The sequence below is a fragment of the Mustela nivalis genome, assembly GCF_964662115.1.
Source record: "Mustela nivalis genome assembly, chromosome: 2".
NCBI lineage: Eukaryota > Metazoa > Chordata > Mammalia > Carnivora > Mustelidae > Mustela > Mustela nivalis.
The window spans coordinates 6,889,289-6,916,693 of NC_139021.1; the positions used below are offsets into that span (position 1 = coordinate 6,889,289).

Here is a 27,405-nt window from a genome sequence, read left to right on the forward strand (position 1 = left end):
CTATATTTTCCTCATATTTTATGGAATTATTTCACATGATCATGCTGAATATGTAGGACTGAAGCATGAATCTGTGGACAGTTACGCCTTCTACAGCACCACAGAAAAGAACACCGGTTTTTGGTCAACAGAGTTTGGTTTTAATCTTGCCCTTCACCTTTGTCAGGCCTGATTTTGTTATAAAATGGGGGTGTTGACATCTATCTGTATAAGCTGCTGTAGAGAGTAAATAAAGCGATGCATGAAACAATACAGAAAATCGTGGGAAGCAGGGACGAAGGAGGAGCTCAGAAAGCACTCGCTCAGACTAGGAGGGTCTACAGACAGGTAAGAAACAGAAGGGCAGGGGAAGGAGAATGGAACGTCAGGTCAGTCAATTAACTACCTGGTCATTCTGACACATGAACCAAACAATCTTTGACAAACGCTTGAAAGGTACTCTGAATATTATCCAGATAACATCTTCCGTATGATGATGAGGTCCACAAGGCCCTTACATCTTAATCCACTGGAGTAGGGAAGCAGATTGAAAAAATCCAAAGCACTCAGTTACAGTCTGGCCATGTGACATGAGACCAGGCACAACTTCCACAAAAGCCTGTTTTCTCCCCTGTCAAATGGAATCTGTGTCTTTTATCTCAGAGACCTGCGCTAAGAATTGAGAAAAATATTGTCTGTATATCTTGTGGCACTTAGAGAGACTCAATAACAGCTCATTATTACTAATAATTATGTGACGCCGGCAACTTGTTAATATCTCTGGAACCCCTGATGTATAATTCGAGATAATATCGTAACACATGAAAATCCCTAAAACCAGGCTGAAGATGTCCTTGGTAACTGGGCAAACATCAGCATTCTGCAGCCTGCCCTAATCCCTCTGTGGTAGGAAAAAAACCCATGTCTCCCTCAAAGACAGCCATACAACCTCATCTCCAGAATCTGTAAATGTTAAGTTTCATGGCGAAGGAAAATTGCAAGCTGCAGATAGAACTAAAGTTGTTAATCGCTAAATCTTAAAATGGGGAGCTTATCCTGGATTATCCAGGTGAACCCAAGGTAATTACACAGAATCCTACAAATAGATGAGAAAAGCAGGAGAGAGAGGCCTACAAGGACAGCTGTGTGGAAAGAACCCAGCCTGACATTGCTGGCTTTGAAGATGGGGTAAGGGGCCCGGTGCCCTGGGCTGTGGGCAGCCTCCAGCAGCAGGAAGAATTAGGGAACAATTCCTGCCCTTGAGTGCCAGAAAGGGCTGCAGCTCTGCTAACAGTCTGACTTTAGTTCAGTGAGAACCATTCCAGACTCCTGCCCTCCAGAACTGGAAGATAATAAAGCCACAAAATCCCTGGCAATTTGTTATAGAAACGGTAGGATACTGATACACTCTCCCATCCTGTTTTTCAGTTTTATTGTAAATAAGTCACAAATAACATCTGAACCTAGAAACTGAAAAAACAAATTGTTTTTCTCTACCCAGATGGCCCTCACCTTTAATGAAATCTCTTAAGAAAATCACTTCTTACTGAATATACTGATGAGGGATCTGAGCAGTGCTTTGATTCTTGGCCCTTGTCATAAAAAAACAGAAGATATTAAACAATATAAATGGACTCATTATCATTTTGGAACAATGGTGTTAATAATATAATTAAGGTATAACCCACTGCATACATTACCTGCTGTTAAAAGAAGCAGCCAACTCAAGAGAACCCTTTTTTATTCAAAACGAAGCAAGACATGGAACCTACTTCCCTTGGGCATCCTAGCATCAAGTATACTGTATATTAGGTTTCGAGGCAAAGTTTATGGTTTGAAACCTATTGTGATTTTGCTTAATAGAGGAAATACTGCTTCTTTAACATAGATGTATTGACAGCGGAGGCCAATATTCACTACAAACAAGGACCCCAAATCAAGGTACTCAGAAAGCTTATTATTAGTATTTTTCAAGCCAATGGCAAAACTATTCTAGAAAAGGGTTTTGAAATGTCACTCAAGGAGAAAGTAACAACTTGAGGCTGTAAATTAGGACCTAGTGTTTCATTAATTCCTAGTATGGTCTGCGGCCAAAGGAGCTAAAATACAGAGAGTCACTGACACACTCGCATCTGTGGAGGATACCAAGGATCCTTGCTGTCCCCCCAAAACCAAGACATCACCACCCATGAGAAAGAACTGTGGTTCCATGGACTCATCTGGACCACCACAGTGGGTCCAAGCACTAGAAGGTGACAATTCCAGGGCAAGCAGACAAGAAAATAAAAAATATCGGATGAGGGAACCTTTCCAGACTTTTCTCCTGGAACTCGCCATTTGGGGCCCATTTTTGCACCGGCTGTCCCAGGAAGAAAGCCGCAGGCTCTACCATTGGGATGAGGTTTCTACCACCCACGCCGGAGGCCAAACAGCAACACTAGGGGAGGCAGCACGAGGCTGATGATGAGTGTCTCCTTCCCGAAGCCCTCGAGGAAGGGAGGTGGGACCCATCAAGCCGCCTCGGCTGCTGCGTCCAAGTCCTGCGGCCCCCGTTCTCTGCCGGCAAGGGCATTATGCTGCCCCACAGTGGTGTCCCGGGGAGCCTCTGAAGCCCTGCTCTTCGGCTGCAGGTTGGGCAGCAGGTTTCAGCTTCGGGATGGATGGCAAACCCACCCTTACTGCTGACCGTAGCAACAAGAACCCAAGCGTTCACGAAGAAAGCAGTGATCTCAACAGGCCTCTGCTGGTGAAAATTAAAAGCCACAAAGCATTTTGCTCAAATTCAGGCTCTACCGGGAAAGTGTGAACCAGCTCAACAGTCAGTCCGGAAGACGTGTGCTCACGAACGTGAGCGGACGCCGAGCCAGGAAGCTCTGCGGACACACACCCGGACAACCTGACTGCTCCACCAGCCACTTGAGGCTGGAACCGGCTCGGGGCTGGAGAAACCTGCAGAGATCCCGCTTTGCTTAAGCATCACTGGCAGCGACAAACTTCAAGATTCCTATGTGAGGAGAAATGCATCACACATGCACACAAAAAAAGCTTTTAAAATACAAAGTTTCAAGTGTAATTTACATGGCTGGACTCACACGCCCTTCATGAAGTAAGAGAAGGAAACAACAGAGGGTTTCTTCACCTTTGCCCACAACCCCAGTGTGGATGCGGCCACAAGGGTCTCTTTGTCCTTTCCCCTTTGCGGTCTGCACCCTCTCCCCAGGGAACCTCCTCCACCAGGGTTTCAGCTACACACAATGTGTTCTCAGCACAATCAGACATCTGGGAATACCACGCGGAACTCTGAGCTCACACACTGTCCCACCTGTATTGTTCAACGTCCCATATGATCCAAAACATGCAGCTGGTTGAACGCATCCACGCTCCTTAGCCATCTGTTTACAGGCCCTGCACATTCGAGTCCCTGCCGGTCCCGCTACCTCACTTCTTAGCACATCCCTGCTTTTACTTTGTGCTCTGGACAAAGAAATAGAAGGTGCTTCCACGTGTATTATCCATTCAACACACACCAAGTGCCTACTGTGTTAGGCACCATTCTGAGCACTAGAGACCCAAGCAGCTCAGAGTCTCTCTTCTATACAGTGTTGATGTGCATCACTAAATCCTCGCAAGAAGTCGGGGCGGGGGTGACGGGTAGGCAGTACCGTACCTACTTGAACAAACCAAGGAACTGCGTTTGGAGAGGTGAAGGTATGTGCTCACCTCAAATGAGATGAAAACACTCTCCATGTTTCTTCAACAAAGCACCCTGAGATAATGAATTCCTTGCCCCTAACGCACAGAACAAGAATGTGAGACCAATTGGCCCCTCATCCTACAAACATTACTGAGACCCCCTATCTCCCAGGCACTGTGCTGGGCACCGGGCAGGAATCAAAGAGAGTAAGTCACGTTTCCTGTCTGAACGACCTTGGACTGTTGTGGGAGAAATAACTCCTAACAAGTCATTACCATCTGGAGTGTGATAAAGCCAAGGACGGCAAAGAGGAGGAAGGGTCCCACTGCAGGGGACACATGAGGGAGGAGAGGAGGAGCCCCCTTGAGCACACTACCTGCCTGACCGGGCGTCCTGTGATCAATGCTGAGGCGTTAACTGACCGGTGTCACAGGTGTGTCACCCTCTGCAGCTGCCCCAGGAGTCACACGTGGGTCGGGATAACTTACCACTCCCAGGCCGTGCCAGAGGACCCGGCGCTGGTCTTTCCTGTGGCGCTTACCACCCCGCTCTGTGTGTATCTTTTAACTTGGCTGCTTCCCTACTGAGCTGAAAATTCCTTCAGCCCAAATAAAGTACGACCCAGCGCTGTGTCCCCACACTTAGCCCCACTGAGGAGCACGATCCTTTCTGAAGAACACCCTCCAGTCTCTCCATACCTGTCTCTGAGAATGGGTTCACTCCCTGATAAAACCCATCTGTTACTGCTATAATGAAGGTCTTTTTTTGAATAAATTACATAATGAAAATTGTGAAGAAAAAAACCTATTCTGAGGCAATAAAAGAAGCATGATTTTGAGATTTCTCACCCAGTCAGTTGGTGCTGGAACTATGTCTTTCAGCTGAGGACTACCCAGACCAGGAGCTATGCTAGACCAGAGCAGAGGCATGCGTAACGCCCACACCTCCCGGCTCTGTCTTGAGAGATGTCTTCAGGAAGAAAAAGGTAAGCAATTTATCATGGCGAGATAAAACACTCCCAGGAGTTCTATGAAATTACTTTTATTACTTTGCATATTGTGCATACTATTTTTTGAATATTTTATTTATTTTTTTGGCAGAGATCACAAGTAGGCAGAGAGGCAGGTGAGAGGGGGAAGCAGGCTCCCCACTGAGCAGACAGAGAGCCCAATGAGGGGCTCGATCCCAGGACCCTGGAATCATGACCTGAGCTGAAGACAGAGGCTCTAACCCACTGAGCTACCCAGGCAACCCCATACTATGTTTTTAAGACTCACATCTTGCAAATTAAATCCCCAACAAGTCAACATGTCATAAGAAACAGACATCCAAAATATCCATCTAAGATGAATGAGTGGTCTGCAACAGAAACAATGAATGACTGATTAATCCCCTCATCCCAAGGGCACAACCATGTGTGTGGATGACATTGGAAAAGAGAGGCAAGGCCTGGTCCCTGCTCTCCCGTAGCTGAGCGCAGGGAAGGGCAGGCACACTACGGCACACGGCCTGTTTCTCCGAAGTGCCGTCAGGACACAACCGGTTCTATACCATCTCCAGCTGGTTTTCTGCTGCGGCAGTGAGCTGAGCGGAATGCACAGCCTACAGACGATCCCCTCCTGACCTCTTACAGGAATCTGCCGGTCTCCACACAGCTTCCTGCGCAGCTGGTGGCCACCCCCCACAGACACACACCCACCTCCTGCCGTCCAGTCAAAGGGCCCAGAAGCAATGACACCCCAACAGCCCCAACCCACATGGTGAACGACCATCCCACATGAGAAACTGGGTAACTTGGGAGAAATGGCTGATTTTAGAGCCACAGCAACGACAAGATGTGCCTGGAACAAAATGCTATTAGGAAGTTAAAAAAAAAAAAGAAAAAAAATACTCAGAAGACGCACAGGGCGCTCCTGTCAGTAGGACCAGGAGCTAGAACACGGGGCTCCCCAATGGACAAATCTGGGGCAACTTGTCAGTTTATACTGTGACAGTCAAGGATTAAAACCAGTTGAGTCAAGAACTTACACGGATCGATGACACCTGGAGGGAGGGAGGAGGGAGAGAAACCTTGAACATGTCCCCCCAGCACAGCATCGAGCAGCCCCTGCAGATGCAGTGAGTGAACACGAAGACCACCACCTCACGGCCGGCACAGTAAGAACTCGGCCGAGAAACACCAGCGGATGCTGAAGTCTGTGACGAAGAGTTTATCATGAGGAACAGGGTACTGACATAGTCTCAAAGCAGCTCTCCGCTGAAGCACAAATGCCCTCCGCAAGGAAAACGGCATCTTTGCAGGGGAGACAACAGCAGCACCTGAACCATGTAGCAAACGGAACCTCACGGGGAACAGGGCGTGACAGTGACACTGTGCGCCTCCCCATCTGAGCACGGAGGACACGCCACACCTCCGCGGCGAGCCGGCTCAAAGCGCACACACGTGAACCCAGCATTAAGGAAACAGACAACCCGAACCCAGGGCCAGTCTACCCAAACACCATCAAACGTGCACCCCACCAACGGTGAAGGAAGACAGGAAGTCTTCCAGATGAAGCCGCTGAAGACCCCTGACAGCCAAAGGCTCGGCGGGATCCTCACCCGCACCCGCACCCGCACCTGCACCCGCTGAAGAGAAGTGGGAGCGGAGGGCAAGACAGGCACGTGCACAGGAGCCGAGACAGTCGTAGGAAGCGGCCACTAACTCCCTAAATCTGACCCTGCGCTCTAGGCTGCAGTTCCATAAGAGAAGGTCCTTATTCTCAGAAAACACACACCAGGGTACTTGTGTTTGTCGGGGCCCGGGGAGGTGACACAGGCACTTCACCTCCCCAGTGTCAGGAACATACGCAGATACGCGGAGAGGCCGGCAGGCCAGCGTGGGAAAATGTGAATGACCGGTGAACTCAAATAAATGGGCATAGGGAGTCTCAGCACTTAAAGTCGTTCCCAAACGAAAGCTTTTAATGCCAGGAATAAGCCCTAAAGGTCTTCCCATCGGGACGGGGAAGGGACGAGGACAGAGCAGCACAGACCTGCGGCACACAGGGATGTGGAGGATCACAGAGGAGGGCGTGACGGGACGGGACACAGCAATTATCTGGGGGAGTCGGGAAAGGTCCGTGTCCCTGCCCAAGACCTCCTCTCGCCTGTGGGGAGCTGCGTCCAGCCGAGTCCTCCCCGAGCAGCACCCCTCCTGGCCCTGGGTCCGCTCCGCAGGCTCGGAGCCCCCGAACGCCCCCACCTGCTCCCGCCGCGGCGCTCACTCACTCACAATCATTCCCTCGGCTCGTGCAGCTCCCTGTCTGCTCTCTGGATCCCAGATTCCGGATACAAACTGTGAAATGAAGATGCTGATGATCACGACGACGAGGACGAAGGCGGCGGCCGCCCATGACCCCGCGCCACTACACATCCCCCACGACTGCACAGCTCCCCCCGCAGCCCGTGTAAACTGCTCGAACACTCCAACTGGCTTCCCGGTTTTCTTCTTTAAATGACCATTTTACAGTCACGGAAAACTGAGCTGAGCAGGGTGCATGTACCCAAGGTCACTGCACGAAGGGGCAGAGCTGAGATGGGAACTCCACGCTGGGTGACTGAAAACCACCCCTCACCTCTCCGACCTACCAAACCGTCCGCACCTCATCCCGTATTTCTAGTTCGCCGTGGTCTGCCCTTGTGGGGCAAACAAAACGTAAGAGGGATTTCTCTAAGAACTCTGCTCCGTTCATGTCTGCCGGCACAGCCAAACCCACAGCAAGAAGCGGAGGAGGCGCAAGGTGGGAGGAGAAAGACAGCACGAAAAAAACTGCCAGCTTGGGGCGCCTGGGGGGCTCAGTGGGTTAAGCCACTGCCTTCAGCTCAGGTCATGATCCCACAGTCCTGGGATCGAGTCCCGCTTCGGGCTCCTTGCTCAGTGGAGAGCCTGTTTCTCTCTCTGCCTCTGCCTGCCACTTTGCTTGCTTGTGCTCACTCTCTCTGACAAATAAGTAAATAAAATCTAAAAAACAAAACACCAGCAGATAACGTACTCACTGGTAGATAACCAGGAGCTGAGGTAGGAAATTCAGATATAAAAGATACAAGAGGAAGGTGTGTAGTGAACTCATATTAGGACAAATATGTGCTGTACGTTAAAATCTTAAACAAAGCAAGCACCACATCGTCGTCATTCTGCCCTAGTGAGGCACTAGGCAGGCACCCCTGCCTGCACAGATGAGGAGACGCGGGCGCAGGGAAATGACTGGCCCGGAACACACGGCTACAGTGAGCGCCGCGGGTACTTCACAAACACTAGTTGAATAAAATGAAAGAAACCTCAGCAAACATTTTGGAAGGCTTATGGACTCTATCCAGTATTCAGCTCTGCTAAAATTACTAAAAATGTAATCGTGGTTTTGTCCAAAATTTCTCCCAGGTTTTGGACCTGGTATTGATCAAGCCCCTGACCCCAGGAGGAAGCAGGAATTCCTACGGCAGCTGACAAAGCTTTTGTGACAAGTGTTTGCTTCCTCGCACAAATCAAAGACTTTGACTCCTATGCTCCAATGCAAACAACAGGACTGTAATTTTCCGCACAAAATGAATGAATTTGTGGCCAGCAGCCATCCACCGGACGAGCCCAGGTGCCCCACTTACCCTGGATACAGTTTCAGCTCAAACACTTTGGGAACGTTTTTCCTCTAGGGACGGCAAGCCCCCCACCGTGACCCCGCACAGGCCAGCTACCCCGTAACCTGCACGGACCCATCTGCAGGGCGAGAACCGACCAGCCTCGCGGGCGGGCAGCGCCTGGGACACCTGAAGCCCTCGAGAGGGTGCCTTCAGGACGGAAGTCATGCTTCTCTGCCACTACTGAGGGGAGCTCCTGGGTCTCTCTTGCAATCAGAAACGTGAAGGACTGATGCAGGAAAATCCAAAGCAACACAGGCTGCGGACAAGCCCGCGCGGGCTCCGAGAAGCTCCAGGGCGCCGGGAGGGCAACCAGCTGTGCGCTGCGCCATCTAGTGGCGCGGGAGCAGAGCACCAGCGGCGACCAAGGGAGGCCGCGGGCAAACCTCCCCTGCTCCGCTCGCTCCGCTCTCTTCCCCCGCGGAGCTCACACGACAGTGACGCCCCCAGAAGACGGCTGTCAGAAAGGGCGCTCTCACATCCTCGTGCTCTTTACCACACCGACGAAGAACATCAGCGATACGCCAGGAGCACCTTTTCAAGTCCTTGAAATAGCAGCAGGGGCTGATTGGTGAAAAATTATGGAAATGCTGAAAATGATGGAAATGTACAGCTTACCAGTTCAGAGCAAGAGATCTCGTGCTTGTGGAGAGGAGCTGCTGAGTGTCCACCTATGTTTTAAGAGGGGCGGTCACAAAGCTGTTTATGGGCGCTCGGGGGCGACCTGAAACTCCAGGGGCTCCCGCACCTTGAGCTGCACAGGGACAGTCAACCAGCACCGCTAACAGTCCAGCCACCACTAAGGAGGCTTCCCAAGAATGAGTCTGTCCTTCAGTATTTCCTGCGCTGGAAAACTAAACTCATCCCAACACAAAACATCACCCTGAAAACTGAAACTACAGGATTAAGTTATTACAGGTTTTGCGTCTGGAAAGGACACACATCGGTCTCAGGCCCTCGTGTAAATAGAGCAGGTAACGTTTACCAAGCACCTGGCATGTGTTAGACACGGACTCGCATCATGCCTGAAGCAACAGCCCAACAAAGGAGTGTACGGGCTCCGGTGTTAAAGATGGGAAACCAAGGCTCCCAGATATAAGTAATGTGCATAGGCTCTGACTACAAAGTCTTCGCCTCCCATAATCCCAGGGCCACCTCTGGAGCAGCTCTTCCCTTATTAAGTAATCCTAGTTCCCATGTAAATGCCGCCCGCCACACCTTCCACTCTGCCACTGTCACAAAGCTCCTGCCCCCTTTGGTCAGGCCACCGTGTGCCCCTCTGCACAGCACGCAGTCAGCCCTCCTCACACACCACCAGGCTGATACTGAACAATGACTCTGCCGAGCTGCAGGGCAGAGAACTTCCCCTGGAAGTCCAAGGTGAAACTCCAGCCGGAGGGGAAGCTTCCGGCTCTGCTGGTGCTCACAGGTGAGCTGTCTGTTGTCTGGGAGGCGGCAGATAAGGACTTGAATCCTGGTTTACCACTTAGCTGTCTGACCTTAGGCAAATAATTTGTCCTTCATGCCCTTACTTTTCTCACGTGTAAAATAAGGTCAAACGATTTACTCCTTTAACATTGTGAGAACAATTAAGCACAATAACACACATAGAGCATCTAACCCAGGAAAAGTTCTTGATAAATGGTGACTATTACTATTAGCAATTATGAGGCAAAGATAGTCAAACATCCTCCCCACCAGCCCACTGGCATCAGAGAGGGAAAACCATTGTCTGTGAGAATATGTTCTTTTATGTTCTTGGCACTCTTTTCCCTCCATTTTTTGAGCCTATTTTTAGAGAATGGAGAATTTCTAAACATACAATAAACTGACTAAAAATCCCTGATACCATCCTTTCAACCAAATGTTTCTGTGATAAATATTAAAATATAAAAAGCTTTGTGCCTCTGAGAGGTTCCATCAAGACAAAGAGCCATTGTCTTAGTGACTTTCCACAGTGACAGTTTTCCTATTTTCTCCCTGACCACTGAAATACTCATAATTAAGAATCCTTACCTTAAATGCCTACTGAAGACTGAGAAGTGCTCCTGGAGAATGTAGGGAAAAAGTGAACTTGTCTTTTTGTAAAACACATTTTAGGGAGACCTCTTTTAAAAACTCATCATCAGCAGTGGAAATTCCTAACTGGCTTCTACTATAATCAAACTTGTTTGTAAAAAACAACATCCACTTCCATCCGTGCATCTATTTTTCTTCAAGCATCCTATCAGAACACCGCAGACTCAAAATTTCAGCCTGGTTTTTGAAAGTTGTGCACCTTGACTCGGCAAGCTGCTTTACATTTTTGAGACTCAGATGAGTCATTTGGAAAAAAACAAAAGAGGCAGGCAGGGGACGGAAACCACCTACCTTGCAAGATTTTTGTGAGGATTAGAGATAATGCATAGGAAGCACCTGGCACAAAGAGGCCCTCAATTTGGCAGCTTTTATCATAATCATTATCCCCAATGCTAAGGAACACTTCTATTTTTTGGTAAAAAATATAAACCAGTCTATCTTCACTCAGTGGGAATGATGACAACAAGCAAAAGGGTCTTGTACTATCCGATCCGCTGTGGGCATTCAGTCTGCAATCCCGGTTGCTCCCCTGGTTTGGGGTGTCTGTCTGACCTCTGACCTCTGAGTTTGAGGATTAACTCCTTCGGGCAAGAAGGCTTCAGCCATATAACGAGGGCTGCACATTTCCAGGCTTTGTCTGTCATTAGGAATTTAGGGAAGGAGAGCTAATTGTATTAGAGCATATTGGCTTAATAAATTCCTTAAGAAGAAGAAAAGTAAATAAACGTCTGATGGCGAACAGACCCGCTAACATCTCCTCATGTCTCCTGGAGAAGAGCCCCACAGTCCCACCACATGCAAAGGGCACGGGGCCTCCTGCTGCTGGTCCCACGCTGCATCCCGCTGAGAGCCTCTTTCACTGGGTCTGTGCCCAGGTCAGATGCCCTCCCATGACAACACTCCGAGTCTTCCGCCTCTGTGAAAACTGCAACACAACACTGAAAGAAGGCAGGAGTGGAGAGATCTCAGAGCTCCATGAGGTGCTCAAGACCAAGCCATGGAAGCCCCGGCCAGCCAGCCAGAAGCTGACGCTCTCCCACGGAAGACACGTCCTAATAACATGGCGCAAGGTCGACCACACCAGAGATGTAAGCACCAGCTGCTCTGGGAAGAAACGGGCCACCTAAATCCATTCGGGGGGAAGGATATGATCCCAGGAGATCCCTTAGAGCACAAATTCCAAGGGGAGCTATAAAAAGGGACGGCATGTAACCTGGCTTCCGATCGCAGCCCAGCCACGAAGGGACCCTCTCCCTCTGTGGGCCAGTGTGGTTCAGGAAAGAACAAAGCTTGTTCCTTCACTGGGACATTTTGCAATGTCCTGGGTAACTCACTTTAGTTGTTGGAGTCTCAATTTCTACAACTGAAAAACTGGGATAGTAACCTCTACACTTCTGAGCGGTTACAGTATTCACATTACAGACATGACCCAGCACAGAGAAAAACCTCAAATACATCCCTAGGCTGACTGAGTTAAACCATCTAGTCACTCGGCACTTCAAAAGGACAGCTGAAGGACAGTTGAAGACTTTCCTTAAGAAAGAAGAGGACACCTCCACGCTGGACACTCACTCTCGGATTCACACACGTGGGCACACTCCTGTCTCAGGAGCAGAGTCTCCCTTGCTCCTCGCTCGCCCCCTCCACGCTCGGCCCAGGCCCTGGCCTGGCAGCTTGTCCAGCAACACGCCACTAATGCTCAGATACCGAAACACTGTCACACGCCAACCCCTGGATCACTTCATAGCACGCGCCACAAAACTCAGAAACAGCATCCCCTCCATTTTCTAACAAAAAAATGATTAAAAACTCTGAAAACCCTAAGAAAAACAATTGAAAACTAAATAAACCACAGCCTCTTTTGGATGAAACAGAGAATCACACACTACATCTAAATATAATTCTGCAATTTCCATTCTCCTTCATCTTTTTACTCCACACATCTGACAACAGTCAAGCAAATCACAAACATTTTCCAAAAGGGGTCACCAAAAAGGAAACATTAGCCATCAGGTTTTGTTGAACAAAGAGACATGGCACATCAGGCTAGTAAAGATCCTCCCCTTACACACTTTTGCCCCCACACACATCCTGAATAACGCGAAGAGTACTGATTCTAGAGAAACTGATGTAAGATGAAAAATTATTTTGAAATACCAACAACTTTATCAATCTGGACACAAACGACCAGCTTAATCTTGAATCCTCTGCTGCACTTCCCCTGTAACCAAGCACTAAATATAACTTGGCAGTGAATCAGCCACCAATCCATATATTATATCAGATAATTAAAAATACGGGGTTATGTAATCTTATTTAATGGTTACTTGGCTTGGATTGAAAACCATCCAAAGGAGTACCAGAGAGCTGGATTAAATTATAATGCATAAGACATTACTAAAGACGTTTTTTTTGAAAGAGTCAGCACATCCCCTCCTAGCAAATACAATACAAAACATGGGACGCTACTTTCATCTCCAATTAACCTCCTTGGCAAGAACCAGCAATGTCAATTCTCTACAGGCATGGAAGTGGGGGAAGGGGGGTGATACCAAAACCTATCTTCTTTGATTCAGTTTTAACATCGAGTAAACATTAACCATTACATTTGGTAGAAAAATAAAAGTACTGAGTATTTAGGGGGGTGGGGGAAGGGAAGCACTTAGCCTGAGAAAATAAAAAGAAAGTCAGCAACTAATGCCCATCATGAAACACAAGCCTGGAAAATGTATAAGAGCTAGACTATATTAGCTTGGGAGCACACATCCTGATGTCATCTCAGCTCAAGTTCTTACTTAAAGATTAGTAGAAAAAAAAATAATTCAGCTAGGAGATTGATCAATGTTTACAACTACTGATTAAAAAAAAAATGGCAACATCTCATTTATAAACTGTTTCATTATCATAATGTGTTGATTACAAAAGTAATAAACTGGTCACAGGAGGGCTTTAATGCAAAAGTGCCTCTTGGCCGGAGCATTAAAATCCTGTAGGATAAATCTGCTAGCAATGTCTGTTTTTTTAAAAAGACCACTAGATAAGTACACAATGAAACTTTTTTAGAAAATCAAGATAAGTCAACCAGAAGCAAGCATATTAATGATATTGATTTCTGCAGGGTTTTAAATAAGTATGTGTGAAGTAGTTTATTCTGTCTTTGCAGGAAGACCTAAGTAGCAGAACAATGGCTTTAAGAGACAGAAGACCTGAGTTCAAATTATGTCTCCGTTGCCCACAAGCTTGCATAACTGGGTTCCTCAGGTGCCTCCCCAGAAAAATGGAGATACCAGTGTCAACCTCACCACGGTGCAAGCGTGAGACAGGAACTAGACATCATGTACCCTGAAGAGACTTGGAAACTTGAACACACTCCATGCAAACATGAGGTATCGCGTTCACTGCTGACCATCGTCATTGCACAAGTTACTGTCAGAACACTAACACCAGTCTAGAGATTCAGAATAAACTCTGAAAAAAATAGTTTCTTTTCAAGGCAAAGAGTAAAAAATATTGTTAAATGAGAATAAAAATACTTTTCTGTAGCCAATAACAAGATGCTTATCAGATTCAAAATCAAAGTTTTCTAATAACCATTCAGATTCAGATTTAAGATACTATTTAGAAATGCACTATGACTTACATAATTAAGCATGATTAATATTTTAAATGATAGGGCTTTGCTTTCTGGATATCAGCTTATGATTTAAAGGGAAAACATGCTTGTCTGAAGTAATCTAAACAGTAACAAGAGCATCTCAGTATCACCTTTTCCTTCTTTCACATAACTGTTCAATGTGAAAAAATGTACTTCTTACCCAAATTACACTTTTTATGGAAAAAGTAAGGTAATAAGATTCAGCATCGAAAAAAATACTAAATGGCAACATTGTCCAATATCTGTTTCAAGTAACTAGAGACCATCAACACTAGTAGAAACAGATACCGAAATAATTTTGAATGCATTAGCAACACAGTACTATAACAACATGGCACAGAGAAAAAAAATTCTAACTTTCAAAATAACTCATTACACTTTTGTTAAGCTGTTTCCTTAACTGAGTGTAACATAACTTTGTCAACTTCTTTATTTAAAAAAAAAAAATGCACTGGATTTCACAATCTAGAATATTTCTAAAGCCATTGATCTCACACAACATACAAAGAAATTTCTTTCATAGAAATGACGTCCCAGCAGGCAACAAAAGATATATGTAAATCATAAAGAGCAAGGAGTAGAAACCTAAGTGCAGAACCGTTCAGAAGAGCATGGGAATAAAGCTGAAAATTCTTTCTCTCTAATTTAAGAATCTAAGCCCATTACTTTTTCACAAGCCCACCTTATTAAAAAAATAAAAATAAGTCTGCAAATATAATAAAATGGGAAAGCTCTGAAAACCAATTTCTATTCAACAATTCAAACGGCATGCATGCTTAAATTCTTGGAGACACTGAGTCTCACCCCTACCACCATCAGTCCACAACACACCCTACTCCGAAGAACTGGTTGAAATAGGCAAATGCTGGAGATTGCTGTTTTAAAATATAGACATCTATATACAAATAGAATATGTCTGCCTCATCCTTCACTTCCAACAATAAAAGAACCAGGGACAGCATTAAGATCAGCAGACCCGATTTAACTTGGGGACCACAAACTGCCACTTCACGGAGTGATTCATGCGAAGGGTAACAGATCTGACCAGATACTATTTCTGCCATCACCCAGAGAAAAAAGAACACCAGTGGCCCCCAAACCCATCTTTATCCAAAACATGGATTAACAGATACAGAAGGAACTGAGGACTGTGCCTGGGAAGGCAGGCTTGATTTACCTTCCATCCCAGATTACTCAAGAAGCTGGAGGAAGAACAAGCCAGGAAATACTGTCCTAGGTAGGCACGTCTCCATATGTCCCTGTATCCCGGTGCCCTGTACTTCCCAGGGCTGTTCACACCCTGAACTGGCTGAGCAGTGCTGAAAGGCAGAGGCAGCAAAAGACTCCTTGCCCACTCTTCCCCACCCCTAGCCAGCCCCCAGCGAGGGTGACCCACCCAGAGCTTCCCAAAGAGAAGACAGGCAAGCCAAGAAGGGCGCAATTGCGTGGGCCTCTTCTCCCCTACCAACCCCTCCAAGGCCAGCTTGCAATCCTTGGCTGGAGCTGCCCCCACCCCCTCCCAGGAAGGCGGACCACGCTGCCAGGGTGGCTACAGCCTCGGCATGGGAGAAAAAGACGGGTAGGAGAGGAACTGGGCTCTGCCACTAAGACCGCCAGGTCCCTCTCCTCTGAAATGCGCAGGGTCTGACCCCAAACCTCCCCTAAGGTCCTCAAACTTCACTAGCAATCCAAGCACCTGTTCCCTTCACCTCGTGTGCATTTCATCCCCTCGCAGCCTTCCATGCTGCTCCAGCTCTTTCTTCAGCTCCCGGGACACACCAAACACACGAGGATCCCCGAGTCCCTCACAAACTACCCTCCGATAAGATCATTTAACCCCCACCCCGCCACAGCCCCCAGATGTTCAACGTCCCCTACGCATAAGTTTCCCTCGGGTATCTTCGAGTCCCCAAAGATCTTCAAGTCTCAGCCGGACGCCCCAACCTTCTGCCCCCGCCAAGCCTCCCAAAGGCACATCTCCCTTCCCCCCCAGGTATCCCACGTTCTCCCAGGTCCCCACCCAAATGCCCCCAGATTACTACCTGGGTCCCCTCCCGCCTCCCCAGGTCTGTTTCTAGCCAACCCCACAGGTTCGCCTACCCAGAGCCCGGCATTTCTACCCGCTCCGGACCCTCCCCAGTCTCCGCGCCCCCGGCCACCACTCCCCCGGCCCCAACGGCCGAGGGCGCCCGTTAACGGCCGGCCAGCGTGCGCCCTCACCTTGGTTCACCAGCCGCAGAGCGTGCGTGAAGGAGGGGTCCAGGGAGTCCTTCTCCGCCATCAGCTCCGGCAGGTACTTCTCCTCCATGCTCGCTGGCCGCCGGGCCCGGGACGCCGACGCGCGGCAGGCGAGCAGCGGCGGCCCCGCAACCCCCGACCCCGCCCGCGCCCCAGCGGCGCGCAACCCGGGCCAGGCGCCGCGGCCGGGGCGCGGCGGAGCCAAGCCCGGAGGTCGGCCCGGCGGAGGCGGCACGGGGCGAGTGTCGGCCGCGCGGCTCCGGTCCCCGGGGGTGGCCGCCGACTGCCCCGGGCTGGCGGCCGCTGTTCCGGGACGCGGCCCCCGCAGCTCCGCGGCGGGTCGAGCAGGAGCGGGCGCGGGCCGGCGCGCTCAGGAGGACCCTCGGGCCGGGCCGGCGGCGAGCTCGGCGAGCCTGAGGCAGTCCCGGGCGAGCCCCGCCAGCCGGCGCCGGCGCCCAGCTCAGCCGCGACCCGCACGCCGCGCGCCGCCCCGCGCTCTCCGAGCCTCCGCGCGGAGCGCCCGGCCCGCCGCCCCGCCCGCCGCGCCTGCGCCTGCGCGCCGCTCCCGCGCCCCCCCCTCGCCGCTCCCGCGCCCCCCCGCCCCGCCCCCGCCGCCCGCCCCGCCCCACCCCGCCCCGCCCGCCGCCTCGGGGGACCGCCCCCAGCCGCGCCGCCGTCCTCGGGGAAGGGCGTCCCGGCGCCTCCGGCCCGCGGGGCGCTCTGCTCCAGCTCCGGGGCGCGGGGGGAGTCCTGCTGTAGGGTCACGGCGGTGGCAGACGCAGAGGCCGGGAAACTGAGGCCCGGAGAGGTCGGGCGGCTCGCCCAAGGTCACCGGGCGAGCGTTCCCGGGAGGGGAGACAGAGGCCTGGCCGGGAGAGCGGTCCGGGCGGGGAGTCCGGGCCGGGAGAGCGGTCCGGGCGGGGAGTCCGGGCCGGGAGAGCGGTCAGGGCGGGGAGTCCGGGCCGGGAGAGCGGTCAGGGCGGGGAGTCCGGGATCGCCCTGGCGTGCTCTGGGGAGCGGCAACCGGGCGAGCCGCCCGCTCTTTATAAGGCTCTCAGGACTTCCCGAACTTATTTCGCTTTGCTGTCCCCTCTTTGCAAGGAAATAAGGCGGGCGCGCCGTCCTTTGTTGACGCCTGGGCTCTCCGTGCCTAACGAGGGACCCCAGGTACCGATGTCGGTTACATAAAAGCGCGCGCCCTTCAGGGCGCCTTCGTCATCCCGACTTGCCACCGGCGAGTGTCTCTTCTCCCAGAAAGAGCTGTGACTGGAGGAGGAAGAGGGAGCCTTGCAGGAGCCTGTCCCCTCATGGGGAGAGTCCCCTGGACACACGTGGATGCTGATGTCCTAGGTCCCCTTCTGTCCCCTTCCCCAACAAGCCCTCCCTCAGGACGTTTTCAGGTTTCCTCAGCATGTGGAGTAAAATGTCCCTGAGCAAGCCAAAGACTCCTGAGTCTGTCCTAGGTTTCCCCTGCCAAACCCCATCCCCAAGTCCTGGCCTCGATGTCACCTTCCCTGGACAGCTTTCCAAGACTTCCTCTGCAAAGCAGTCCAGGCACCATCCCCTCCTCCCCTCCCTCGACCTGGACCTGCGCTGGCCAGCCCTGGCTCACAGCTGTAATTCTGTTTCCAGAAGACCCTGAGCATCTCAGGGGCAGAGCTAGAATTTTGTTTTGCAGCATCTGGTGCCTTTGGGACAGGTGTGGGGGCACCAGAAATGTTTGTTGAAGGAAGAGACCAGTGGAATGCGGATCCTGTGGCCAGCTGCCTGGGGCAGATCTTCCTCCCAGGCTCATGAAGGCCTCCACAGCCAGAGATGCTGAGAGTGGAAATCAAGGATCGCTAAGCTGCTCTGAGTCTCAGCTCCCAAGCACCCACTCATGCACAAACACCCCATCCCCTTTTCCACCCCTAGACTGCAGTGGCTCCCAGCAGAAGCGTCCTTTCAGAGTTCCCAGAAGGAATGTTCACGTCTCTCTTTGTTCTGAACTCTCAAGAAGCAGTCAAAGGGTAGGTTAATTGTGTAGCCTCTGCGACCCCCAGAGCCTGAATTTGCCATTTTGACTCTCCTGCTCCTGTGACCTACCAGTGGAAAGGAGAGATGAGAATCCAGATACAGATACAGATACAAATGTGGACCACATCTCCAAAACCAAGGTTAAGCGAGCAGCCCTCGGGGGCACTGGGAAGGATTCGTGGGGCTATGTTTTCTCTTAGAGCATTGGAAAGGAATGCACGTACCTCCGGCTTCTGTTCCTGCATCACAGGACCTACATGCTAGGGTGTGTGTCCCTGATGGCCACACTTAAAGGGTGGAAGGGAGAAGGGGTGTTCTGGGATGTCGGTGAGCCCCAGGGGAGGAGAATGGGGACCAGATGCTGGACGCTCAGCAGCCCCCTCATCACTTGGTCTTACAGCCTCCTTTCCATTCAGGCTCTCTGCCCAGGTAACTGCCCACACTTTGAGTAATTGCTGTTTTCATTAAGCACTTACTAAGGGCCAGGCTCTTTCATTCACTATTTCCAGTTTTCCCAACGACCTGTAAGGAAGATACTATTTATCACCACTTATAAATAAGGAAACTGAGGTTCAGAGCAATTCCATACTTTTGCTTAAGTCCCATGGCTATCAGTCAGGGATCCTAGACTCATAGACCCTAAGGCCTCCTCCCCCCTTCCCTGTTCTTCCCTCCCAGGTGTCAGTTCCTGACAGCTGTGAGCGGCTCCAGCCCTCCTCCACCAGCAAGGCGGGCAGACACGTCCCCCTGGCAGCTGGGGAGGAGGGCTGTACACCAGGAAGCTGACAGCAAAGGCACTGAATCTTCCACTCTGGACCCTCCTTCTCTCCGAACCTTCCAAGAGGGCAGGTGCCTAGCACCGTGAGTACCCACATGGGGTCCTCCAGGGAGGAAGGAGACGAATGTCTCTGTGAGATGCTCAGGAAATTGTCCCCACCCACCAAGCTGGTCGACTGCTGGCTGTGGGGCCCCCACGCACCTCTCCACAGACTCTGTGGGTCTTCGTGAAATGGCCACTCCACAGGGCACTCGTCGTCAGATCCCTGAGATGATGAGAAAATCTGGTGTTAGGAACAGTTCCGATTACTTCGCAAGCCATTGCCGCTGGTACTCAAACTCAGGTCTTCTGACCTTCAGACCAGAGATCTCTGCAGGCACCCGCCAGTATTTCCTGAGCACATGCCAAGGGCAGGGTCTGCTTTGGGTACAAGGGACCAGCCGTGAACCAAACGGACTTCCACAGAGCCGCTTCAGGCAGGGCCACAGGGGCCACTTGTCCCATCTGCATATTTTGCATCTGGCCTGGAGAGGACGCCCTGGGCTCCAGTAAGAAGCTTTTCTCCCATCGCTGGTGTCTCAGGGGTTCACCTCCCAGCCCTGGAGACAGAGGGGCTCTTCTACAGCCAGCCTTATCAAGTGTCGCCATTCCCATGCCATCTCGGGAGCAGCCCCGCTACTTGAGCCAACTGGCACCACGGCTGTCTGTCAGAATCCCCCCCGAGCCCCCACCTACGGCCCCCATGTGTTGGAGTGCACAAGTACTGGCCAGCCTCTCAGACATCGCCACGGCAACCGCGTGCCTCAGACAATACACAAAAGCAGGCGGCGTGTTTCGGAGCGAGTTGTCATGTTTGCTACCAGATTGCTGTTCACACCCTAAGCGTCCTATTCCTTCGGTTCAGGAAGGGTGAGCACTATCCCAGATCTCCCAAGACCCTGCAGTGCCGTGGGGGGTGAAGTTGAGAACTGGACCAGGAGCTCGCGGCCTCGGGTTGACCCCTGGCTCTCCTGCTCTCTAACTGTGTGATCTTGAGTCAGATACTCAGTGTCTCTGGGCACTGAGAGAGCAATCTGTGTCTTCCAGGATGGTGGCAAAGCAGATTCCTAAGGTTCATCATGGGCACTAAGTGACCGTGCTGAAGGCTTTTGATTTTCCCTCCTCCCTCCTCCCCACAAGCATGGTCCCCGCTCCTGTGCACCTGGGCCACATGGCACTGGCGTCCGGGTATCTGCGGACCCCTCTGCCTGCACAGCCCGAGCACCTGGCTGGGCGGTCAGTTTGCCGCAAGCCCTTGACACCCATTCAAGTCCACTCTTCTGAAACGCGGCCTCTGACAGCAGCACTTCCCAGCTACCTGAGACAAACGAGTTTGTCATGTAAGACAAGCACCAAAAGATGGCACAGCCTTACCTAGAAATCACTCATTTACGTGTCAGGAAGAAAGGCACCAGGCACGGGCGCTCTGATCCCCGGCTCCAGACAGCGACAGGAAATGCATGTTCAAACCTTGAGCAGATTAAAAAGGCATAACACGTGAGGGGGAGGACACGGAGGAACTCCTCAAAGTCCGGAGCCTTCCAAAGCTCAACGCCCAGCCATCAGCCCCGAAGGGCCTCACTGAGGACCCGTTGATCTGTCAGGGGCTCGGCCCTGTTTGCTCAATCAACCTCCCCAGCCTCCCGCGCTCAGTGTGCAGAGACACGGCGGGAAGGGGCCGCAGTGGGCAGCTCGCTCACGAGTTACTCGCTTTTAGAGGTGAGGAAACTGTTGCCCCGAACATTTAAGTGATTGAAGGCAGGAAGTGGAGATCTGCACACACACATGCACACACGCGCGCATGCACAAACGCACACGCGCGTGCACACACACACGCACACACACATGAACACAAGCGCGCACGCACGAACACACATGCACACGCAGGCGCGCATACACACATGCGCACACACACACATGCACGTGTGCGCGCGTGCACACACACACATGCACACAATCGCGCGCACACACACATGCACGCGCGCTCACACACACACATGCGCACGTGCGCAAACACACACACACTCCACCCGCGTCTAACGACAGGTGGAGTGGGACCTTTCAGCTCAGGCACTCACATACTGAAGACGCCTGTTTGTCTCTACATTCGTGTTCCCCGAAAGTCCAGTCCCTCCCCTCGCTGTTTGGTAGACTGAAACCCCGGGCCCTCCAGCAGACTCCTCGGTCCACAGGGAGGGAGCCCTGGCCGGTTCTCAGAGCCTCCGAGGAGAACCACAGTATTGCGCACACGCCCCCCCGTGGCCAAACGTGGAAGGACACACCCTCACAAGTTCCTGCTGAGTCAGGTTGATCTCCGCTTGGATTGGGGCTTGGAAGCCGCCAAAAGGGAATCACAGGTAGGATTTAACTCCTTCCCAGGAGAGAGGAGAGTGAAGCATCTTCTTCGGTGGAAGACTGAAACATGGAAGGTAAAGAAAAAGAGGAGAAGGAAGGGGAAATAGGAGGGAGGGAGAAGAACTCAGGAGCAGAAGGAAGAGAAAAGATGAACACAGAGTAGGAGGTGAGCACGAGGCCAAGGAAGGTCACGGGAGGGATGTTTCTCTATGCTGAGCCTCTATCTGTTTCAAGGATAAGTGCGCGAGGTAACGGAAAATAACAAGAATTGCCGTGTCCAGGGTCGGTGTGTCACGACCAGTCAGGTGTGTACGGATGAGCAGGTCACCCCTTGACTGACCCCGTCTCTGTCTGGCTCAGCAATCTTTCCAAAACCCCACTCTTTCTCTGTCTCTGTCTCTGAGGTTGTAAAGGAGTCGCTACCAGTTGTTGTTCTCATCCTCTTTTATTGAGATCTGATGAGAACAATAAAGATTTGCAGAGAAAACCCCGAAACGTGCTCGGAGCTCCCAGGTATAACCATCGTAGAAGTGTGTTTTATTATTTCCCTCTGTGCAGCCGCAGCCTTCTGTCTCCCGCTTCCTGGACTAAAAGGGGGTATGTGATGTTGGACTGCCAGCACACTTGCTATATTTCAGCAACACATCAAATTATCACAACCTCTGGTGCTTTGTAAGGTGCTGTGATTTGAAAGTTGTTGCTGAAATATAACTTATTATTGCCACAGTAGTAAAAAGATCCACGTCCATCTCCTAACCCACTCTTGCTTGTCGACGTGCATAGAGCTGTCCACAAAACAATTCCAGCCACATTATCCAGACACTTTACAACAAACCTGCGCATGTCTGAGTTCGGCACAATGCTCATACAAAGCATTTCGGGAAGTGTCAGGTTCGTGTCCAATCAGCTCTCAAGGGAGTGATGACATTTGGAGAGTCTCCTGCAAAGCAAACACATCCAGGTCACATTAAAAAAAAAAAAAAAAAAAAAATGCCAGTGGTTGCTTGCGCTTTTCTGTTGTTAAAAAATGAGGAGCTAATCTTAACAAAAATGGCTGTGGAGGAAGAAGGGACATGAAGTCAAGGTTCTGTACTCACACCCACTGAATTGCATGAGAAAACATTTCAGAACAGGAGTGGACTGTTGTCAGTAACCATGGGCTTCCCAGGTGTCCCTATGGACTCCATGCTTTGGGTTCTGTATCACCTGGCACTAGCTTCCCCATGCACAGCGTTCATCACTACCCTGTATGGATATATAATGGTAGGATACACACCTCGAAATCCTTTGCTTGCTGTTATGGGTGAGGGCGGGGGGGATAGGATACCCGATACACTCACGCAATCTTGATTCACTTGATCCAGCCTGGAATGGCAGCTGGTACGTGGGGTATGTGTGCGAAGTTCCAACTTCCTCTGGTGAATCGTAGCTGCAGAATGAATTCTCTCCGGGTTTCCGAGCCACACTCGCTGGTAGCAGCCTTGCAAAGCTACGGCAGCTGGACTGCACCAACCACGGTAATCCGGGCACAGTTCTATGCAGTAGGTTACCCTTGAGCACAGAATGGCTGCAGCCACCAACTGAGGATCCAAACCCAGCCACCGGTCTACCCACAACCAAAAGAGAGCTTTGTGTGAAGCAGCCTCTTCTGGCCTCAGCCTGCCCACTTGCGGAAGGAAGACAAGATCATTCCCACAAGCAGTTCCTTTAAGATCTCCATGAGTAAATGGATGTAAAGTGCTCCACACAGAGTCTGACACCCAGCAAGCCCCAAATGGAGAGCGTATATGTAAAATACCCAGAAATATAATGGGAGCCACAAGTGCAATTTTAAGATTTCTAGCAGCCACATTAACAAGGTGGAAGAAGGATGCCTCAGTGATTCAGTGGGTTAAAGGTCTGCCTTCCACTCCGGTCATGGTCCCGGGGTCTGGGGATCCCGCCTCGAATCAAGCTCCCTGCTCCGTGGGGAGTCTGTTTCTCCCTCTCCCTCATACTCTCTTTTGTTATCTCTCTCTTGATCCCAAATAAATAAATAAAATCTTAAAAAAAAAAAAGGTGAAAAGGGACAGGTAAAGCTCATTTTAATGACATAGTTTCTTTAACCCCCTATATTCAGAATAATTTTTCAGCATGTAATCAATACTTTTATAATATTGAGATATTTTATGATCTTTTTTCCTGTTAAATTTTTGGTGAAATCCGGTGTGTACTCTGCACCTATAGCCCTTCTCAATCCAGGTGAAAATGGTTACAAAAAAGTGCTGTCCTATCAATACCATAAAGATACATTTTCTTTAAGATTGATTTGACGCGGGGCGCCTGGGTGGCTCAGTGGGTTAAAGCCTCTACCTTCGGCTCAGGTCACGATCCCAGGGTCCTGGGATCGAGCCCCGCATCAGGCTGTCTGCTCCGCAGAGACCCTGCTTCCTCCTCTCTCTGTCTCTGCCTGCCTCTCTGCCTGCTTGTGATCTCTGTCTGTCAAATAAAAAAAAAAAAAAAAAAAAAAAAAAAAGATTTATTTGACGGAGAGAGAAGCCTGACATAGGACTCAATCCCATGACCCTGGGATCATGACCTGAGCTGAAGGCAGAAGCTTAACCCACTGAGCTCCTATAAAGATGCATTTAATGGAAGAATATCTTACACTGCTCCCATTTTAAAATTCAAATTCATTTAAAACTTAATACCATTAGCTCCAGTTCTTCACAAATAACTAGCCCCAAATCAAGCGCTCATTAGCCACATGTGACTAGTGGCTGTGGTATTCGGCAGTACAGATCAGAAGAAGAGGTTCGAGGTCACAAAATAGAAACCCCAGCTGTCAGCGCTCAGCCAAATAAGACATGTCCCGGTCTCACCCCACGTGGAGTCCAAAACCGGCTACAAAATGTGCAGCGAGAGGTCAGCAGTGTGCCAAGCTCCTTCAGTCTTTCTGCCTCACCCACGTTAGGGTGTCACAGTGGGATGTCTCCACCCCTCCCTGGGCATCCGACCACATTCCAGGGTGGAAAATGTGGGGAGGGGGAGGGCTGCCAGGAAAATGATCTTTACCTGTTGAGTCTGCTCTGCTGTTAAGTTTTATGAGAAGGCCCACGTAGTGGTTCTTGCTTAAGTATCTATAGCCAGAACCGTAACACACACAGCCAACCTTACTTGCCCAGGACAGAGCTGGTAAATACAGAGTTCTACCTGGACCTGTGGATACCCCCACAGAAGTGGAGTTCCCCCGGAAGAAATAGGAACCAACGGACATTTGGTGGCCCCTGTCAAAGGTGACACCGCAGTTATCATTACTGATACTGCCAACCTTCACCAAGAATCCTTAAAGGAATAAAATAATAGGAGAGGGAGGAATGTCTCTTCCTTTACCCTGTTTGAGCAGATACTGTAGAAGCAAATGTTCTGAGCACCTGAGCGTGAATGAAGGATGTGACAGGGCTCATGAGGGGTGGGTCCCCATCCTCAGGAAAAGGAAGGGTAGCACAGAGCCTCTGTCCCTTGTTTCTGCCAAAAAAAAAAATACCTCGCTCAAACAGAGGGCTGCTTGTATAGCACTGAAGATCATGGTCTACACAGCCAGCTTCTCTCTAGCTGTGTGACCTTGAGCTCCTTGATGTCTCTGTGTTTTCTCACTCCCTCTGAGGAAGGGGATGACAGGGGCACCGACCTCATCCGATTATTATGAGAATGAAGTTAGCTAACATTTGAATGTGCTTAAAACAGGGCCAGGCACATAATACGTGCTTTATAAACGTTGCTTAAATTGAAAAATCTCAGCTCCGTAAACAAATTTTGGCTCATTGATTTCCTCAGAGTTCGGTACTGGTCTGAGATACTGTTCTCCCTCCACGGCTGAATGCAAAGCAAAACTCTGTCTGTCTGTCCAGGAATAAAAGACAGAAAATGATGAAGTCAGCAAAGTCGAGAGATCTGTTCACTGACACAAGTCCCCAAGATGCACTGTTTGGCATTCTATAGCCTGAAAAGGCTTTGATCCTTTTTGTCTTCTGGACAAAACAAAACTCTCCCAAAACTTCAAGACCATGAACGAAGGTTTAGCCGACCGGAAGTGAAGTCCTACCTCTTCCCTGCCCAGCTTGAATGTGTGACTTGGCCAAGATGCGCTGCCTTTCTCTGAGCCTTCATTGTCTCATCTGCGAAATGGGGCTCCTAACGCCAGCGTCAAACATTCCTCCAGGCAACACAACACTTTCTCAGTGAATGCAAGTTGTTTCCTCCCCTCTTTTGTCTTTGAAAATCTGTAAGGCAGGAGGAAGTTTGGAAGAGATCTCTTGACAGACTGAATTTCCCAGACAGGCTCAGTGACTTAAACATTAACAAATTTGGAGCCGCGTGTACGTCAGGGTTTGTTTGTTTAATTAAGTCACGTTCAAGGGATGCATCTTGCTTGTGTGGATCAGAAGGCTCCGCGCTTTTGCTCTGAGTGTTTTGCTTTGGGCTCATACCTCAGAGGCATAGTGGGAAGAGCCCAGACTTTGGAGCTCAACCTGTCAACTCCTTTAACAAGGGACTTTTCTTTTTTTTTTTTTTTAGCGTTAAAGGGGCTTTTCACTTCTGAAAAATCAAGACCATTTAACTTCTCTAAGCCTCAGTTTCCTTAATCTAAGTATCTACCTCACAAAATATTGAGGTTGATTACCTAATATTGTGTTTATAAATTACCCGGCACATAAATTGGGGGCTTGGTAAGCGATAATTGTTACAGAAAGTGAATGATAGAAACTTTGGCTTCTTGTCAAATCACACAGACTCCGTAAAGTGGGTAGAGAAAACAATCTACAGAAATGACCTCTTTGGCTGATGATTTATTTTCTAGATTTCCCGGAATACAGAGTGGAAGAGAACACTCCAAAGCTTTACTGAAGGAGCCGTCAGCTGTTAGTGGTGTGAGGACAGTGGACTTCAAGTGAGGTCCAAGGAGATGTGCGATGCTAGAGAATTGCTTCCAAGCAGATCTTTAAAATTGGCTGAGGATTGGGACACCTGGGTGGCTCAGCTGGTTAAGCTGCTGCCTTCGGCTCAGATCAGGATCCCAGTGTCTTGGGATCCAGTCCCGCATCGGGCTCCTTGCTCAGCAGGGAGCCTGCTTCTTTCTCTGCCTCTGCCTGCTGTTCTGCCTGCTTGTGTTCTCCCTCTCTCTCTCTCTCTGACAAATAAATAAATAAATTCTTAAAAAAAAAATGGCTGAGGATCTGAGGCTGTGTGCAGAGCAGTTAAGTCACTGCATAGTTGCAGCAAGACGTCAAGTTGGCTCTTAAAACAGGCCCCTCAAATTAGTCTAAGAGCCCTTTTAACAAACGAGCCTCTGATTAAGAGATTAATTTGGTCTTCTTTTGCATTTGCTTCTTTGCCTTTCATAAAATAGTTATCTGCCCTTTAAAAATAGCTTTTATTTTACTCTTCTTCCCAGCCCCACAAATCCTACTCTCTTTCAATGTTTTCTCTCATCCAGTGTCCTCTCTGTCATTCCAGAAGCCTGGAGGCCACTGCCTCGCCTTCAGCCCCACAGTGATTCTGTTAGCAGTACCTGTTGACTTCTTCTCCCAAATGTCCCCAGATTCCCCCCATTTCTCTGTCCCTGCTCTGCCTTTTCCTCAGAAGCCTCCTGCCCTCTGGCTTGGAGCCTGGCCCTCTTCTGTGTTGCACCCAAACTGATCTTTGCCAATGCAAGTCTGCTCATTTCCTTCTGGCTGAAAACCTTCTCCACTGCTGGTAGTTCTGATGAAGACCCAACCCCTTTATTCAGCCAAGAAAGGCCTGTGGATTTGTCCCTGTCTACTTTTCAAGTCTTTTCTCGCTCCCCCAACAATGATCTATGGGGTTGGGGGAAGTACCAAAAATTCACTGAATGGAAGCTTCATAATCCACAATGGC

General features: G+C 50.1%; 2 protein-coding genes and 1 long non-coding RNA gene across 6 annotated transcripts in view; 1 reads left to right on the forward strand and 2 right to left on the reverse strand.

Moving 5' to 3' along the window:
- Nucleotides 1–16,819, reverse strand: part of KHDRBS3 (KH RNA binding domain containing, signal transduction associated 3) — a 185,602-nt gene extending 168,783 nt beyond the window's left edge. The window contains exon 1 of one of the 4 annotated variants that reach the window (XR_014309145.1): nt 16,302–16,819. Coding sequence is in view for 2 of the 4 variants with exons in the window: in XM_082721608.1 (XP_082577734.1) it covers nt 16,302–16,389 (88 nt within the window). In the remaining 2 variants the exon portion in view is untranslated. Of the gene's footprint in view, nt 1–15,258; nt 15,422–16,181; nt 16,201–16,301 lie in introns of those variants that run through there. The other 3 variants (XM_082721608.1, XM_082721610.1, XM_082721609.1) reach the window with 3 other exon arrangements.
- A 703-nt stretch (nt 16,820–17,522) lies between these two features.
- LOC309859495 lies at nt 17,523–23,505 on the reverse strand. Its single transcript, XR_014308731.1, has 6 exons — nt 22,848–23,505; nt 22,265–22,447; nt 20,527–20,622; nt 19,315–19,378; nt 18,812–18,857; nt 17,523–17,585 (listed from the first exon to the last, which is right to left on the reverse strand). It is a non-coding gene; the product is annotated as an uncharacterized lncRNA (long non-coding RNA).
- LOC309859494 (uncharacterized protein) lies at nt 17,579–26,657 on the forward strand. The gene is made up of 3 exons (XM_082720230.1): nt 17,579–18,328; nt 19,014–19,196; nt 26,348–26,657. Exons 1-3 carry the CDS (start codon nt 18,282–18,284, stop codon nt 26,439–26,441), a joined length of 324 nt encoding a protein of 107 aa, XP_082576356.1. The 5' UTR covers nt 17,579–18,281; the 3' UTR covers nt 26,442–26,657.
- The last annotated feature ends 748 nt before the right edge of the window (nt 26,658–27,405 follow it).

Coding starts and splice junctions, on each gene's coding strand:
- LOC309859494 (XM_082720230.1), top strand. CDS start 18,282: ATGTTCACGTCTCTCTTTGTTCTGAACTCTCAAGAAGCAGTCAAAGG. Junction 18,329..19,013: donor TCTCAAGAAGCAGTCAAAGG/GTAGGTTAATTG, acceptor CTTCCCTCCCAG/GTGTCAGTTCCTGACAGCTG. Junction 19,197..26,347: donor GAGGGCAGGTGCCTAGCACC/GTGAGTACCCAC, acceptor TTTATTTTCTAG/ATTTCCCGGAATACAGAGTG.